The 18,587-nt window shown below is 43.8% G+C and overlaps 1 protein-coding gene across 1 annotated transcript; it reads left to right on the forward strand.

The window, feature by feature from the left end:
* The first annotated feature begins 908 nt into the window (after nt 1-908).
* Nucleotides 909-11,887, forward strand: Dlish (Dachs ligand with SH3s). The gene is made up of 3 exons (XM_089570417.1): nt 909-1,280; nt 5,203-5,940; nt 8,248-11,887. Exons 1-3 carry the CDS (start codon nt 1,232-1,234, stop codon nt 8,574-8,576), a joined length of 1,116 nt encoding a protein of 371 aa, XP_089426543.1. The 5' UTR covers nt 909-1,231; the 3' UTR covers nt 8,577-11,887.
* The last annotated feature ends 6,700 nt before the right edge of the window (nt 11,888-18,587 follow it).

The following is an 18,587-nucleotide window of genomic DNA, read 5'->3' on the forward strand; positions in this document are numbered from 1 at the left end:
AATGAGCACAAAAGGTGTGTGTGGCTGCACAAAAATTATCAGTCTCGAACATTGTTCTTAGAAGAGTGGAAATATCAGAGAAGTTGTCTAGTACACAGCATTGATCAAGGCTAGCTTGCCATAAGAACAAAAGCACGTTGCTGGGATGAGCATAAAAGGTTGTCGTGAAGGAAAACCGCCTGCTCCACATGGTCAGGCAGAAGTAGTTCTCTTTTAGCTGAAAAGACTTCTCCAGCCACAGAAAATGCCCTCTCAATTGGCACTGAGCTGGCACGTATTGCGAGGTATTTCGTGCACAGCTCTGACTATACCAGAAGCTCACCAGCGCAGTCAGCTACTGCATGGCCAAACGTTACGCATTGCTGTGGGCGCCGCCATGTTGCTATGTCTCTGTCGATAGGACTTGCGGACCGAAATGAACGCCGGTGTTCGCAATAGAATATTCGGCTATATACGAATATTCGCGTCGTTAGAATATTAGAAACAACACGAATACTTAGATTTCGAATCGAATACAAATACTAAAAATATAATATTCGAATTATATTCGAAAATTTCGAATATTCGCACACCCCTAATAATTAGTGAGAGAGCAGCGTAAGTATCGTATACGAGAGACAAAGTAGCACTTAATAACTACTATGCTCATATAACGCAATTAATATTAAAAATATCACTGTCAACAATGATCAACATAATGCTTTGTTACACTAAGCTTTTCTGCCTAAAATGCATATAGTCACTTTTGAGGCGGCTGTTATTTGCAAGTAAATAAATGTTATTTTAATTGGAGTCTATTTCATGTTTTATTTAATTTACTAATTAATTTGTTGTTTTATATACAATAATGTGATGATAGCAAAGTGAGGGAAAAAGAAACAAAAAGTAACAAACGAAAAGAAGTGCCGCCATTTGTGTTTTTATTGTGAAGAGTGCATTTTGCGTAACCTGTCGTTCGGCAGCAGAACTAGGCAAGGAATTTTTGTGAGTGCCGCACTGCCGGTAAAAGAAAAGTTGTTTCGAGGCCGTCAAGGGTTTGCCTCCGTCGATGTAGTACGTCCCAATTAAAGCGCCTGGTCTTGTGTTGTGACCCCGAACTGTTGCGCACCCACGACGGGAATGACATGGCTGGGCGAGATTTTCTGGTGGGAAAGAGCCACATGAAAGCTGTCAAGCTGGCATAAGCCTCGAGCGGGCACAGCGTTTGCGCACCTGTTGCTTCGCCGCTGTCATGGCGTTTCTTTGCCCGGTGAGAATACGACGAGGGAAACGAAAGAAAGGTGAGATGCTGCTTTAAAGCTAATTAGTGTGAAACGTGGTAATCGTGTGTGGCTAATGACCCTTCGTAAAACCGAGGCAGCGCTACGGCCTGACAAGTCGAGCTACATTTTTTTTCTTCTCAAAGCCCGGTCCTTTCTGTTTGCAGCAAATGCTCTTGCTGGAAAGTACAGAAGTCAATGTCTCGCTTTGGTTCTTTCATTTATTAGATCTCAGCCGATAATCGCACCTCTATTCTGTGCACCGTTTCATGAATGAGCTGGATTATTGCGCCAGCAGCAGCCAGCAGTCACCCGCAGCACGCAAACGGATCGTTTGAAACGTCGGTCGCTTTCTTTATTTTGACACTTGCCTCGAGTACTGGACTCATGTCGAATATTTCAGTGTTGCAAGTGTCTGTGCGCTACATTTGTTGTTGCCTAATTAATGCGGTGAACCGGTCTGATATCTATGTCAAGCTTGGGGAAAACGCAGCGATCTCAAAGCCTCGCGCACCAATGCGAGCGTGTGCCTTGCCAGCTTTTCTCTCACTTTAGCGCACGTGTGTCTGTCGCCCTGCTAAGGACCTTTTCTTTATTGCAATTTATTGACTTGAAAGCCTAACGGAGAAACGAAAAACGCAGTTTTTTTTTTTTACTCACATTGCGGAGGGTCCGTACCATGAGTGGTTTACAGTGCCGATGTATTCAAAATGCTCGCATAGCTGGCGTTTTGCCAGGTTTTCATACTTCAGCCGAGCACTTTGATAGCTGGTAACTGAGTTTAGTCGTTCGTTCAGGGGATCTCGAGCACACATGTGCTCATGATCGAAAAATTTCTTAATATTTGGAACTGCTCATTAACCGTGAACTTTGCTTGTGTCAAGCACTGGACTTTATAGTGCTGAGCCCTAGTAAACCAAGTTTTCGTGGAGCATTCGTGAAACGTGTCAAAAAAACAGTCATGGGGTCTTGCACAATTGTGAAGACCGAAAGTGTCTTCAGGTATGATGTTCTGCAGTAGAATGGTTGGAATGCATGGCATAGCATTGAGGTGCTACAGACTTGTCCACACCAGGCCTAGTTTTTCTAGTGCCGAGTTGAAAAGCAGAAAACATATGTGACAGCTTTGGCATGTGTACTTTTATCAGTGTATACATAGTGCAGGCCATTTTCAGTACTAAAGAATATAGTGGTGTTGGTTACAGTGGTTACTTACTACAGTATTGATAAACTGCTCACTGCTAAAAACTTGAGAATTAGTTTCTCACTTTTCACTGACATCATGGCGGCTTCCATCTTTGCATCCAGAGAGCTCATCAAAAGCCTGGGCGTTTTGCTAGTCGTCTTATTAAAAGCCTCCACAGCTTTACACTGGAAGCTAGCCACAGCACCAAAAAATGGCACCCATAATGTCACGAGAAAGCTATCTACAGCATGATGTAATGACTCATTATGTGTACCATCACTGGATGTATAAAAAGAGTCAATAACCTGTAACTTCAAGTCTAAAATCTGGAGCATCATGGCAGCCACCACAGGTAATGCGCCACATTCCAAGTGTCCCTACTGTTTTCCTTATTACTAGTTCCGTTAACATATAGATGCTATTGTAGATGAGCAAATAAAGGAGTTTGTCAGTGCAGAATCTTGCAGTATGGGTGGAGCAGCTGAAGTGATTGCTGTAGCAATGCATTGCCGCTTGAACAGGTTATGCTGTTTTGCATGTGCACTTTCATAGTGTAAGGTGTGTGTGTGCATCCAGATAGGTCACACCTGCAAACTGAAGCTTGCATGGGGGCACCGGAATACCTATCTCCTGACAGGCATTAATGCTTGTGCCTTCGGATAAGTAGCAGATGCAGACTGTATTGGTAGCGAGAGACTTCACGGAAGTTGTCACTGGGAGTGCACACAGATTTGCCATGGCTGGGGAGAAGACCTCTCACACAGATTAGAAAGAATTTGGGTTTCAGCGTAGCTCTACCATTAGTCAGACCTTTTGAAAAGAAACCTTTCCAAAAGCATTCCTCCATCAGTGCTTTAAAACTTTGTCTTGATAGAAAAGATAACGTATGAGAAGGTACTTTAGCAATCCTTATAAGCTTCACATGTTCCTTCCAACGGAGTCATGTTAACTGAAATTCAGTAACCTGTGCTTGCAGTTAGAAACCACAATTGCCTGACATGTTTCGTGTAGTCCTTGCTACTAACCGTCTAAGTCTCCGTGTGTGGTCAAATATAAATATTCATTTCATCAAACTTTGGGTTAGCCAAGAAGTGCTCACATACTTCATCTCAATTGACTGGAGGTAATGTCTTCATTCCAGGAATAGAACACTTTGCAGGTGCACACATTTTCATTAAAGTTATCATTGTGTGAATTAAATGGATGCCCATTGCAACCGTGAGAGATGACTGCAGAATGGATGCATGTTGTATGCTATTGTCCCTGCAAGCTTGTTTTCTCATTGGTATCATCAGTTGAAGGATCCTGAACCACAAGTGTAGAATACTCCATGAGATCCTTTCTTTCAACCCTCCATGCACAAACTTGCTTTCCTTCTAACAGGCACTGACACCATCTATCGCTGACATACATGAAGTGTTCCACTGCTCTGCTTTCACTACTCATTGCGGACATTGGTATTGCGGGAGCGTGTCCCGATATTCACTAGGGAATTTTATGTCGTGACTCTGGCAGTGACAGTTATGTCTCTGTAGCTACAAGCAAGGAACTGCATTTGTCAAGGCGGTGATGGCATAAACTATAAGCAGGAGGAGGAAGCATTCTGTAATCGTGCCTGGAAATGTTAGGCTGGCTGTCTACCTGGCAGGCTACTCTGGATGAGGGTGAAAAAGACCAAGTGAAGCACATGCACACAAAACTATCATGCTCGCACACATACACACAGGATTTTCACAGGGTGCATTTAGGACCTGTGTTCATAAGAAAATTTAAGAGGGATTTTCATTCTAGTAATGCCTTGGTGTGATGCACGCACCAGGGTCCACGTACATACTCCCAGCTGAGGGTAGAGAGAGGGTAGAGTTATGTACACATAATTTTTAATGTTCTGTGTTAATTAACTGCATCCACATTCGGAGCGCAGTGGGTTGCTGGACGGTCCAGTTTTGTATAAGAAGTAGTTAATGTAGGCAACACTGAAGGAAATCCTTTGGAGGCAAGTGTGGTCACTCCTCTTCAGATTATGCGGCATGTGTGAAGTTGAAAGTGGGGTCAATGCATTGAAGACTACGGTATCGATGGTGTGTTGCGAGCACCAGGCTGGAGCAGCCATAGGTCTCGCTTCATTGCTCTCAAGAGAAAGCAGTGGGGATCACCATGGGTGTACAGCCATGCATCGCTCTCGCTGCGCTGTAAGCGTGGTTGGTCATTAGATGTCGCAGTGAGCAGGCAACCACTGCAGCACAGTGGTGTGGTGTAGTCCACAGGCTCCTTTGTATAGTCTATTAATACACACAGAACACTACAACAGGATCCACCGGGCATAAACCAGGAAATGTGTTACTTCACAACTTGCTTTTCTTTCTCCACCAGTTTGGCCCTTTATGGTATGTTGATATTGTGGCTGTGGCATTTAATTCTGACAGGCTTTAGCATTGTGGGCATTACTAGATTATTGCAGTTTTCCACTCTAAGGCAAAGTGCAGTCCCCAGTGGAAAAAGCAAATGACAGTGCTGGGCTCGTTTTCTGTGAACTCTGTGTTTTCCTGGTACCCACTTGCTTTGAAGTGGTGATATCTGTGGAGCCCAGTATTAGTTGATGTGTGTCATTGCAGCAATGGACATGTTATGAAATCTGCTTTACAGCCTTTTTTTGCATTTCCTTGGGTGTATTAGCAGCAGTGCTGCGTTTCAGTGGAACAGCAGTAACCTGAACCCGTAATGTGCCAAACAAACAATTTTCTCTCTGTCACGCAGAAAGCAACGACAAACTATCCGCACGCACGCCAAGCATTGGCCGCATCACAGGCAGCGCCAGCATCGAGACCCTGGTGCGTGTCGGCATTGAGAAGGAGCATGGCTTGTCACCGGATTCCAAAGTGGTGGTGCTGCATGACTTCACACCCTGCGTAGACGATGAGCTCGAGGTGCGGCGGGGCCAAATAGTCAATGTGCTATACCAGGAGAATGACTGGGTCTACGTGATTGCTTCCGAGACTGGCCACGAGGGTTTCATCCCGCACTCGTATTGTGCGCCCTATGGCAGCCAGCTTGGGGACCTGGCCCTGACGGTGCGCCACAAAAAGCTGCCACGCGGTGCGGATGATGAACTCCTGGACCAGGCGTCATCGCGAGGCACGCACTCTGTCGACAGTGGCCAGCAGTCGGACGCTGAGAGCTTTGGTGCCGCTGCTGGAGCCACCAACAGCGCCCAAGAGCAGCGTTCCAGGGTTCCTTCAGGGCCGGGCCACTCAAGTTCGTCGGGGGGACCCCTGCCAGATGTGCATCCGTTCTTCAAAGACCCAGCGGGCCGTTATGTGGTGCTGTACACGTTTGTGGCACGTGACGAAAACGACGTAAGTGTAGAGCGTGGTGAACTGGTGACGGTGCTGAACCGTGAGGACCCAGACTGGTTCTGGGTGCTGCGCTCCGACAACCAGGAAGGGTTTGTGCCCAGTGCGTTCGTGTGTCCAGCCGTTGCTGATAACGTCCAGGGTGAGTGACTTTCCTGTATGCCCTGCCCTGTACTGTCTTTGCCAAAAGTAACCAGGCAGCATGGTTTGCTTCTCACTCGTATAGTGGAGCACTTGCTGCTTCCGTAGAGATAAAAAGTCTGAAAAGTGAGCACAAGGGTTCACTTTACCTTACAAAGAGCGAGAGCTTGGGGGCTAGCATAAGGGCTTCACTACACAACTGGAAAGCAAACCATGCATCCTGGTTACTTTTGTCAAAGGCGGTGCCTGCTAAAGCTTTTATGCATTCTGTCTGATACACTTGATGTGCACATTCAGTAGCCAGCGGTGCACAGTGTCTTAATCGATTCGTTCGCTTCCACAGTCCGACCGAGAGGGCAGAGCACGACTTGTGTTACTGGGGAGGATTTGCAGTAACTCTCATTAAAAAAGTCACGTGCAAGAATTGTTTTTGATTCAGCTCTCAGGACAGTCATGAATCTAGAGCAAGTAAAATTTTTTTTGTTTGTGAAAAACCTTTAAGCAATCAGGTGTGTGAAGTGCAAAGTGATATTTGTCGCACTCCCAACCACTTTTGTTTGTTTCTTTCCTGGACTTTGTGCACTAAACATCTGCATAATTGTTTCTGCTGTGCTGTCATTCGAAGGTATTTGGCGATCAAAATGGTGCCATTGACAAGCCTCTAAATGCATTTTGGCCGATTTCTTTTTAGCTGATTTCTCGTGTTTTGTATCGGGGGAACACAGCCACGGAAATGATGTTTTCGACGTGATAAGCTTTCCTCTCAGTGTAACATATTCTTTTCCAGTCACTTTTGGTAGAATATGTAGCTGATATAAACAGTGAAAAACATCACATTGATGAACATTTCTTTGGAAGCTTTCAGATTTCCAAGCTGGGACTCGAGCTACATCTGAGGAGTAGGTCTCTGGTGACGCCTAAGCCTCACCTTGCAGATAAAGCCACACTCACTGCTTTCAGTATCATCTTAAAGTGTAGGCTATTTTCAGTCCGCATACCCCTCGCTCCCAAAAAGCAACGCAGAGCCCCTGAAACTTCAATTTTTCCGCAGAGCCAAGGTCGTGTTGAAAACAAGCGGCAAGAAAATAATTTTTTTCCTGCAATATATTTTCTAAACTAGTGAGCAACTAGTGCCATGTGGCGTGAAAACCGGTATCCAAAAATAAGCTGTCAGGCTTGTGGTGCGCTCTGTTGTGCATGTTTAGAGCGAATATTTTAAAGCAATGACTGTGAATCACCTTCTTTGGAAGCAAATGGGTTAACTGTGCAACATGCGGCTTGAGGCAATGCTGGAACGGACACAAACATGTTTGCTTAATGTCAAATTTAAATACAGTGTGCAGATCCAGGAAATCTTTGCCTGTTCTGCTCTAGTACTACATACACCTGATACATGCCATTGTCATGTGCCTCTCGTAGCCGCACTGTACTGTGGGTATTACTTAACAGAAAGTGAGTACATATGACAATACCTGAGTCTTGCATCAGATGCAGCAACAGCTCTTCCATAGCACAGAGGTTAGGGTAACATGAAATTTATATTGCAAAGGTGTTAAGAAGTGAGAGAGCACTTGTGGACTGTGAATGAATCCTACACATGTTTTCGAGTTGTGCTTGCATGCTGGCGTTATTGTCATTTTGCATTTACTTTATGTGCTGTGAGGACTGCCATATTATAACTTCTCCGAATCCCCTGCCAGTGCACATGTGCGCGCCAGCCCCACGCGCACACGGACTTACTTTCTCTCACTACGCTTCGGCGGCATGTACCACGCCAGCGCCTCACATTTAGCGCAGTCGAGAGCAGTACGCGCATATCCGGAGGGAGTCCGCTGGCTTGCTAGGCCAGTCGGTTGAGTGCCACCGGGCTCGCCGGACGCCCATGCCTATTCTCAAATAAGCAGTTTTACTTTTGCACCTGTGCCTTCGTCTGCCCGGGCACCCATCTGCCTCACAGTGCACATAAGTCATGCCTTGTTCACTGTGAAAGTTGTGTCGTGCCAGAACATTGTATACTGTAACCCCACACTTGGTATGGAAGGAACCCGTGTGGGATATATTTTTGTTGGATCCTGAAGGAAAAAAACTGTTGAATACCTGCACAATTGCATTCTTGCACTTTTCTTATCAGGCTAAAACGCGCATGTTCTATCCTCTTGAGTTCTGACTGACAATTCTGCAGACTTCTGCAAGCAGTATATTTAAGCTTGTAGTTGGCCTAACTAACCTTAACTATATATGTAGTCTGTCAGGGAAAAAAAAATAGGAAGGGTGCCCCTTACTCATGCTTTAGCTTTCTTGGTTTCAGAGAGCCAGGGAACAGTACATGGTGCCATGCAGCAAGGTGGCAACACCGGCCTTGGCGTCTCGGGGCACACCAATGGCCATCACGGCAACATGGCAAACACCACGGCCACCACAGAAGAACTGCGTTTTCATGGCAGTGAGCTGGTGATGCTGTACGACTACAAGGCTCAAGCACCCGATGACTTGACTGTGCGGCGCGGTGACTGGGTGTACGCTGACCTCACTAACCAAACGGTAGAAGGGTGGCTCTGGGCCTATGCGCCCAAGGTGCATAAGTATGGGTTCATCCCAAAGGCCTATGCTCGGCCACCCGCTATGACTTCGCTGTGATCCCAGTGCTCTCGAGGCCGTCTATAAAGCGTACAAGTGAGACCACTTTCATCCGTGCAACAGAAGTGACCCTGAACACATGACTGTCATACAGTTCTTGAAATGGTGCAAAGATAACCAAGTGATTGCGTTTTGGTTCACGTGGCTTGCGATTGCCAAGCGAATAGCTGACCACATGAGTTGTGCATTCCTGAGCATCACCTGTGGGATGGTGCCGTCTCATCTGAGAATCTCCTGAACTACGGCTGCTTTTCATTTCAGCTCGAAAAAGAGTGTAGATCAATAATTGGTAGTGTTGTGTGGGGATGTGGCTGGCTTTCTGTCTACCTCATTGTTATCAACACGTGATGATTCAACACCTTCACAGCATGAAGGTGTCAAATGGAAGTGCGGACAGACAGGTCTTGTTGGCATAGACAGAGTTGAAGATAGCTATGTTCTTAAGGTGTATAACTAGAGCAATGTAACATTTATTTGTAGTGACATCGACTAATTACGTCTTCATGATTGCTTTTACTGAGGAGAGAAATTAGGGCATCGCTATTAGCAGCGGAAGAGTTGCGGAACAGCTCTTTCCTTACTTTACTCGTTAATTAGAACAATTCATTACACATGCTGTGCATATGTGGTTATTGTTCATTATATAACTTCATAATTTCTTTTGTCTTTTTCAGAGTATGAGCCATGTCTGTTAGATTCATCCATTTGGATGCTGGTATGTACAACTCGGCAGTTTGTGTGTAGCCAGTGTGTGTCAATTGAAACCCCTTGAATGTCAAGGTCTTCTTTAGAGCTACCCAGAGGTTGATTTATCCTCAACTAAATTGTGCAGTTGAACCTGGCTATGACAAAATAATGGATAAAGCATAGGAATATTGATTCTCTTTGCAAGCTCCCATAGAAGCCCTCATATTTGATATCTCGTTTTTATGAAGTAAAATCCTTCTACAGCGGGATATAACAAACCTCCGCTCAGCCCCCTGCTGGCCATTTCACACTGAATATGCCGATTTGTGAAAGTGCCCAACCCTTCTGTACTGATTCGATGTGGCAGACTCCAGGCCCCTCGTTCTCCAACCTCTTTGCTGCACAAAGCTCACTGCAAGCACGCTCTGCGTTCTCGGTTCCATGCGCAGTTTAGTTTCCGCTTCTGCAGCATTGTCACACAGTTAAAACTGCTTGGCAATGCATTTGGTATGCTTGACGATATCATGGTCTCCTGGTTTCCCAGGTCCGGGCAGCAGGGAAAAAAACATAAAACTTTTAACGCCAGAGCATTACGAAGCTCTTGAGGCAGAAAATTCAGTGTCATCTTCATTGCCATAGGCTAAAGCTGCTGTGGGCTGACCTTGGGCTCCCACGGCTCCGTCGCATTGTTTGTGGTGAAAAACGTAGCGCAAGCTTTTCACTTCTAGCGGAGGCCAGCAGGAGCACTGTGAGTGAGTGTGACGTCACTATTCGTCCTTGAGGAAGCGAAGTCTAAAGTTTCATTTGTGCACGAGGGCCTCTAGGAGCAATGTGAAGTGATGCCGTCATGTGGATGATATAAAGATCAGGTGCTTGCTTACTCCTGACACACTTGTGTGATGGAGCCGGTAACATCTTCTAGTGTTGGCCTTTCTTCTGAGTCTGTGCCTTCCCTGAATGCTGATGTGCAATTACATCGACGGCACTTGACTACGAGGGAACGCCATCGCGTTTCACTCTTAAAGGGACCATGCAAAGAATTAAAAGCCGCTTGTAAATGTTAGAAGTGATGCTCAGAAGCATTGACACCAAGTATGAGTCTTCGGAACTGAGTCCGCAATTTATTATGAATTTTTAAAAATCGTGTTTTTTAAAATTCGCGGGCCATTCGGTGTCTTCGTAGGGAGCCATTTTGGAACCAAAATCGGGAAAACAGACGTCACTAGTCCCATGACGTCGGCATGCCACCACACGCTGTCGCTCGCTCGAGCCGCGGCAGCTACGACGTCACGGGCACACTTCCGGTAGCGGTGAAAATCGTCTGCTCGAGCCACCGCGCGACCCCCTCGGGCAAGCGCGAGGCAGGGCATTGCCTTCGCGCATATATTTTCAATTTACCTCTGCCGCCTCTTTCTGTCGCGAGTTCGGGAGCCAAGAAAACGCAGAGACCGAAGAGACGCTGCCGACGCACGCTGCTCCTCGGGAGTGCGACAACCGGAAGTCGTAAACCGAACGTCAGCGAATGACTTATTCATGGGCGGTGCCCAGTCCCGGAGCTGTTTTGTTTATTTTTTTATGGTGCTCCGCGCGTACGAGTTGAGGGGGGAGAGGAGGAGCGTGATTTTTAATCGTATATAACTTCGTTGTTATTGATGCTAGCTCAAAAGTTCTTGCGCTGGGGTGACGAGTGATGGATTGCCTATCTTTACGTAATCTCAATAAATTTGTTTCTTAGTCCCTTTAAGGTGGAGCTTAAGCTTCGGATCTCGAGTAGTTTTCTTGGACCAGAAGGTGGTCTTCATCAAAGCCTTCGGTCTGGCATGTGCATTTTCCACAAGACATTCCAGTCATACGAAGAAGTGTTGTGGCCCTTGTGCTTATGAGGTGTGCGGCAAAGCCAACCAACACAGATGCTTACGACGAAATTGCAGCTGCGGTGCCCTCTTTCATGGAGGTCCTACCAGCTACAACACCAATAAGATGGAGCTGAATATTCTGAATACATCTCTTCCTGACCTCTATGACATTCCTGGAAGACCCATTTTCTAGGCTCCGAAGCCCATGCTGGCTGCGGAAGAATGATGCTCATTGGCAAGGCTGACATAACCTGTTAGTGTACATATATTCAGCCCCATAATGGGTGTTTGACGTGCATGTCCTAGGCTCCTGCGACACACATTGGCGGCACACTAGACACCGGCTTGTTTGTTCTCATTATACAGAGTGGCAGATAGCACTCTGGCATGCAACAGTTGCAACTAAGGTTGCATACCACTATAATGAAGTAATGGCTATAATGAAGAAATCGCGGGGCCTCTTCGATTTCGTTATAACAAGGTTCAACTGTATATGATACTGGACAAAGTTTTGCTACGTGTATAGACTCAACAAATGTGTATTGACGCTCTCGCAAAAACCTTGTTAGCCCTCTTTGTCAGTAATGTGCCTTTGTGGGAGTAATTCGTCAAAAACATTGAATTAATGCCATGCTGGATTCCTATTTGTCTATTTTAGCCATTTTTATCATCATAGACAGAATTATACATTTCTGAAAGGTGTGTATTTAAGGTCAAGGAATAAAAAGCACGTAATTTGGATTGGATTTTGTAAATCATGACCACACACACGCACAAAAAAAGAAATGTTTGTTACTTGACTGTGAAAGGCTACCATATTCATCTATTCAGAACATCATAACATTTAAGTATCATATTTGAATTGGTAAAGAGTGTGAATAGCCTGAGTTTGTATCATGAGCCATGAAACCTTATGTCTGGGATGCTTCCTCTCACTTCTAGTGATGTGTAAATGTTGCTGCTAATGCAATCTGCCCCAGTGATTGCTATTTCCATGGTTTGACTATTGTCCTTTGATAACCTTACTGGTCATGAAACTTCACCCGAACTAACATGAAGTGTCATGAAGGAAGCATTAGTGGTAAAGTTCAGTTGAAACAGTACAGCTAAGCAAAACATCTTTGGAGTGCTTTTGCCTATGTTATACATATAAGAAGAAGTCAATGGCATCTGAGCTATATGTTCAATAAATCGTGCGGATCTTGCTCTGATTGAAGGTCATGTCAACATGCCATGTCTCCATGCAGCCATGGAAAATCTCTCCCATAGTGTAATGAAGAAGTTTCATGATCATTGAGTGTCAAGAGGCCCGTATGCAGCCATCAAATCCTGCTAACTGGAAAGCTAAATGGGGCTTAATTTTGCCAGGTACGTTTTCTCGGGTTTTCTCTGCTGTAAAGCAAACCAGGTGTCAAAGGGATTTTCCTGCCTACGAGCTCATTCCTTTTCTCTGTTTTCCAAAATGATGCATTATTGCTATTGTAGAATGCGCACACATCTGTGATAATATTTCACTCAGCAGCTTTTCTGTGCCTTATTCCCAAAGGTTTTCCGGGTGCCTGTACACAGATGTCAAGCTCAAATGCACTGCCATAGTATTGCTTGCAGCACAACCGCTAGGTCACATGCACTCAAGATGGTTCTTTTTGTCTTGTGTGCACGATCCTTGTAAAATGAAAAGATATTTTTATTGTGCAAATGCATCTTTGTGAGATTTGTTTCTCACTTTTCTTTTGATATTGTTGGCATTTTACAGGTCGTTCGTGGTATGAAAAAATGTACATAGTTGGCTTTTTGGGAAGCGCTACCTCTTGCCAATTTACAATGAAAGGAAGTCATTTTCCTAAACCTCAGAGTCATATGCTCTCATCTCCACAATACCAGCCTTGTTTGTCTATATTGAATAGCACTGCTGCCAGCGCACGAAACTTACTGCATTCTTCCTGTGTAGTACATGCAGAATGTAGCCCAGACAAAACTGTAACCTAGGTAAAAAGTCTTGGCCAAAGGATTTGTGCAGGATTTCTGCAGTTGAAGCATTTAATTCTGACAGGTTTTTAGCACAATGAACAAAATATCTGTTCTGGCTGAGTAGTCCGCACATCCTCCAGGCTTTTACCTTCACGGTACAGTTTCTGACAATAATAAGGCCCATACATGCATTAACAAGCACCACGCCCTTTCTGTATTAATCTCATTTAAGTGTCTAGGACCCACCAGTTTTTGCATGCTGCTTATGAAACCCAGAGCCCTAAATGAGTGTGCTGTCTTGGAGATCGTTTTGCCTCTCTGTGAGATGCCGCTAAATGTGGTGGGGCTTCAATGAAGTGCAGCAGCCATTTTATCAGCTGCAGGTGTACATGTGGGATATATGGATGGCGTCCTGGAGAATGTTATCTCTTATTCAAGCTAGGCCACTGTCCCTGTCGGCCTGGTGGGGCCAGCATCATGTTAGCATTCACTTAGTGCTGTTGTAGTCAGATAAGGATCCGTTTGTGATTTGACCTGCTTTGACAAAGTGGTTTAGGAAAATGAATTTTCTTTTTTTTAAGTGTTTTATTTATTGCACAAGACTTAAATGTGCTTTGTCTTTTACCAGAATGAGTGGACTGCCTTCTATTGAGGCTCATCATGTATGTGTGCTTATTCTAGGGAATTTTCCTTTGCCATTTTATGCGATTTTTTAAACGATTTATCTGCCTGTGGTGTTTCTGGGAGCTTAAGAAGTCGAGCTTTGTTCTTGGGCTGTTAACCAGGTGTGCAGAAGGTGCATTTTGGTTGAAAATGCATATTCCTGCCAGCAAATCTCAATTTACTAAAAACAACGCCTTTCTGTGCCATGTGATGTTCCCTTTTGGGTGACTACTCTGTACAATGAAAGTTTTTGATCGCAACTGTATCAAAGATATTTATTCGCAAGATTTACCTCTGGAGTATTATGATGCACTGTGCATGTGCAGTTGTATATAATTTGTGGGACCACTCTTGTGGCGTGCTTTATTGAGACTGCCAAACCTTTGGATGCAAAACTTCCATGCAGCCAAACTTCTGTGCCTTCTTACAGTGGTAATAAAAAAAAAATTAATCCTCACTTAAGTTCGCTAAGAGTGCCCTCATTAATTTGATACAGTTGAACGAATGTGTTGCAAGGCAAACTGAAATGCAGTTTGCTCAGTGTGTTCCCTTCCTTTCAAGCTCTTTTGAAGAAACATTGTTGCACAAGCACAGAGTTATGTAATGCTTGTCAAGTGCAATAGTGCTTGAGATTATAGGTTATGCTTGTGAAATATTAGTGGCACAGTTCAATAGGCTGTGTTTCATTGGTGAGCACACTCGTATTAGTTGCCGATTGTTGTCAGCTTGTTTAACTCGTCTGAAATTCATATAAAGGAAGCCAACAGTCACCGAAACCAAGGAAAGCATAAGGGGATGTTTCTCATTTTTTTGTTGTTTTAAATTTGTCATGTTGCTCAATGGGAAATATAGGTGTGATTCATCATCATCATCAGCCTGACTATGCCCACTGCAGGACAAGGGCCTCTCCCATATCTCTCTAATTCACCCTGTCCTGTGCCAGCCACGACCACCTTATCCCCGGGAACTTCTGAATCTCATCCGCCCACACAACCTTAACTGCCCCCGCTACGCTTGATTTTTCTTGGAATCCGGTCCATTGCCCTTAACGACCACCGTTTATGTTGCCTTCGCATTACATGCCCTGCCCAAGCCCATTTCTTCCTCTTGATTTCGACTAGGATGCCATTAACCCGCGTTTGTTCCCTCACCCAATCTGCTCTCTTCCCGTTTCTTAACGTTGCACCATTCATTTTCCTTTTCATAGCTAGCTTCGTTGTCCTCAATTTAAGTTCAGTTGATCGTAATTACATTATGACTTGAAGATAACTGATTAGAAGTAGACAAAAAAACTACCACATGCGGAGGGTTGGATACGAACCCGCAACCTCCGAATTTTGCATACGGTGCTCTATCAACTGAGCTGCAGTGGTGGCTGTCCAGTCGTCTACTTTTGGGGTATTTATGTTCCGTGTGACCTAAACTTGAGAGTATTTACCAGTGCCATCCTCGTCCATAGCGACAGATGCAAGTTCTGCATTACTGCGAATGTCGCGTGGAACATGATCGGATGGAGAGGACCGAAGCTGTGCGAAAACCTCCTTATGCTACCTATGGCATCAAGAATGCCAGAACCAAGGCCTCGTTAAGCTATTGAGCAGAAAAGGGTATGGAAATGAGGGTCTCGTTATTACATACATATGAAGGCAGCCAACAGTCACTGAAACCAAGGAAATAAAGGCCTCAAGTTCTTGTTACTGATCTATAAATTTCATATGCAGTTTAATACATATAAGAGAAGTGCGTAAAAAATGTCTCCATGGTCATCATGCACATAGATTGCATTGTTGTTACAGGTCAGAGTGAAAGAGTGCTATCCTGCCTCATCCATTGCTGCATTTTGATAACCAAGCTAGTCCTTGTTGTTTCATTTTCTTTTTCCTCACTGCATCTGCTCTGGCAAGGCCAGGTCGTGAAGCATGGTTAGTAATGTTGAAATTTGAGTTTGCAAGGGCACACGTTGGTGGCTTTGCTGTTTCTGTCGTGGCTGCACTACCACTAAATAATTCATTTTTCAGTGCCGAGAATGCTCAGCACTAAGGCTATTCTGTAAGTAAGAGTAACGAAATGAAAACTAAAGAATGGTGCCTCACAAAGGTCCCAGAGCAGCATGTGCTTAGCAAATCATTTCATTGATACAACTAGAAGACTGACCACCTACGTAATATTGGGCACCTTAAAAGCCAATTCCGGGGGTTTTTCGAACATATTCAGTTGATAACCCCATCACATTCTTTAAAGTCCCTCGCTCCGGTACAAAACCTTGTTTTTCAAGATACCGAGTAGAAGAACTTTTCAAAAAGATCAAAAACCAGGAAACCAGAACTGGGTATCGACCAAATGATGATGTCTCAAACCTACCGTGCACGTTCATTGGCTAAATTGGCGAGTGTGAGAGCTTGGGTCATTACTCGTCTGAAATGACCAAAAGCCAGCTTGAAATTTTGTCCTTCAGCAAACGCAGAGCGAATATTGATGGTTGTGCATCAAGTGACGTCAAACACGAAAGGTTGCTCGTAGAAATCTCCTTGATTGAAACCACGAAATGGAAAATTTTTAAATTAATCTGCACTGCAACAAAACACCACCCCACTGTGAAACTTCGCACAAAGGACCAGAAAACGTACCATGAAAGTTTCATTAAAATTAGGTGGCGCAGAAAAACGCCAGAGTTGCCCTTCAACCTTCAAAAGCAGTAAATCATTACATCACTGCACCAACATAATGCTAAAAAAGCAGGTGAAAACGAATTGTTGTAGAAAATCTAAATTCACCTTTAATTTATATGTTGCATGTGTGTGTAGGTGAATGTGTCTAAAGGAGTCCTCTCTGTAGCCAATGCTGTGCAGAGCTCAGCATTTCTCAGTGATACTTTGTACATGATACAATGCAGCATGCTGGTGACATAAAGTGCCACAACCCCTCTGTACTAGACATAACTTCCTTGTTACCCTCTGTACTACTAGAGTGAGGGCTAATACTTTGTATAGTGGTGCGTAGTGGTAAAGGAGGGATGTTTTAACCTTTTCAGGCATCATTTTTTGTTGCAGTTGAAAACAAATATGTTTCCACCTAGGTAGTATATTCAAGCCTCAAGAAAGACAATTAGCTAGTTTTTCAGTGCAATATACCAGTGGTTTATGTTTTACACAGATAGAAAAAATTTTGTTCAAAGTGTCATGCCGGTTGGAAATAGATCAGATTTCCAGGATATGGAACAGTCTAGGGGTCGTTGAATCTTCTTCAGTTTCAAAGACACACATTATGCTTGAAACTGAGAAAAAAAAATTAAAGAATGGTATTACTGGTGACAAGATCTGTCTGCCTAAAAATGGCAGCAGCCATGCTACCAAGGTCGCTGTTTTGAAAAATATCATTTAGTATGTTCGCTAGTGAGCACAAAAAAGCAGCATAACTGCTAAAGGAAGGATGCTAAGTTCACCCAAAAGAAAAAAAATCACTGCTAGGTGCATTTAAGAAATGGCTGCGAGTTTCCTCTGTACACTTTTGTGTACAAAGAGCCTTAAAAGAATAAGGACACAGGGTAGGCCCTATACTTCCCATGTATTTTGAGGCATATTTAAGATCTTTTTTGTCAGCAATCATAACATTTGGCTCGTTCTGGTTTGGTGTATTTTGTTCCCCATTCTGTCTCCTTCACTAGTATTATGGTTTTGTCGCAAATATTCAAAGCTTTGTCATTTCTTTTCCCGGAAAAATAGTTTCTGTTCTGTTTTAGAATGAAACTCTTGCAGAAAAAAAAATGCTGCAAAGATAAGTACCATTCCAATTCAGTAGTTATGCATCTTTATGTAGACAGAGCCAGAAGAAAAAAAAAATCGTCATTCTATATTTTCATATTTTCGTAGTAATTTCGGCAACTGTAACAACGATGCATTAAATACTCAACCTTTTAATTAGATTTGTACACAGTTGTGTTCATTCCGAATTCAGAGCTTTTTCTGGGACTGTGTTGCAGCTAGCAGAGATTTTTTAAAATTTTGCATGATTTTAGCATCTTTTATATCCTAAACAGTGCGCTTTTTTTGTCAGCTAGTGAACACAGTACATACCGCAATAATTCTCAAAGTGGGCCTGGTAGCATGTCTTCCGCCATATTTACACAGATGTGTTCTGTCACCCCTAACAATATGACTACTTCTGCTATTCTAGCAGCATGCCCATTTTTGAAATGAACAATGCGGATCCCGTGATTTCTCATGTGCTTATTAGACAAATCATGCTGTTTCGATGGTACAATTCCGATCCATTGCGACACTTTGTACTAAATTTTTTATAAGCTTGTAAAATAGCGGTAAAATAACTGAACAATGAAAAAAGAAACATAAGCAACAGCAAAATAAAATTTTTGAAGAGAAATGTCGAGCAGTACCTGAAAACAAGCTCAAAGGCAAAATATATATTTGCTTCAATTAATTGGCACGCAATGACAAGAACAGCCACTAGCTGTGTAATCAATGCCAGTGTCAATTTTACGCTTCTTGATTTGTCAGTTTGATTCTGGTTCACGGGGGTTTGACATCCCAAAGCGACTCAGGCCATGAGGGACGCTGTTAATTTCGCTGGAAATTTCGACCACCTGGGGTTCTTTAACCCTTTCAGCCCTGAATTTTTTTTACCACTTCGGGAATTTTTCTAAAATGTTATTTTGCTTCACTGCCACTCAAGGAACACAAAAAGGCAAAAAATTTCTCTAGGACACCCTTGGTTTCAAAGATGGCACCAGGGCTTAGTGGTTGCAAGAACAAAAAAAAAAGCAAAGTTTGGTGCTACTCTTTATTTTCAAGCTTTCACAAAAATTCAAATATTGAAA

The sequence above is a fragment of the Amblyomma mixtum genome, chromosome 2 (assembly GCF_055824585.1).
Source record: "Amblyomma mixtum isolate Tamu chromosome 2, ASM5582458v1, whole genome shotgun sequence".
Lineage (NCBI taxonomy): Eukaryota > Metazoa > Arthropoda > Arachnida > Ixodida > Ixodidae > Amblyomma > Amblyomma mixtum.

Coding starts and splice junctions, on each gene's coding strand:
- Dlish (XM_089570417.1), top strand. CDS start 1,232: ATGGCGTTTCTTTGCCCGGTGAGAATACGACGAGGGAAACGAAAGAAA. Junction 1,281..5,202: donor ACGAGGGAAACGAAAGAAAG/GTGAGATGCTGC, acceptor TCTGTCACGCAG/AAAGCAACGACAAACTATCC. Junction 5,941..8,247: donor CGTTGCTGATAACGTCCAGG/GTGAGTGACTTT, acceptor TCTTGGTTTCAG/AGAGCCAGGGAACAGTACAT.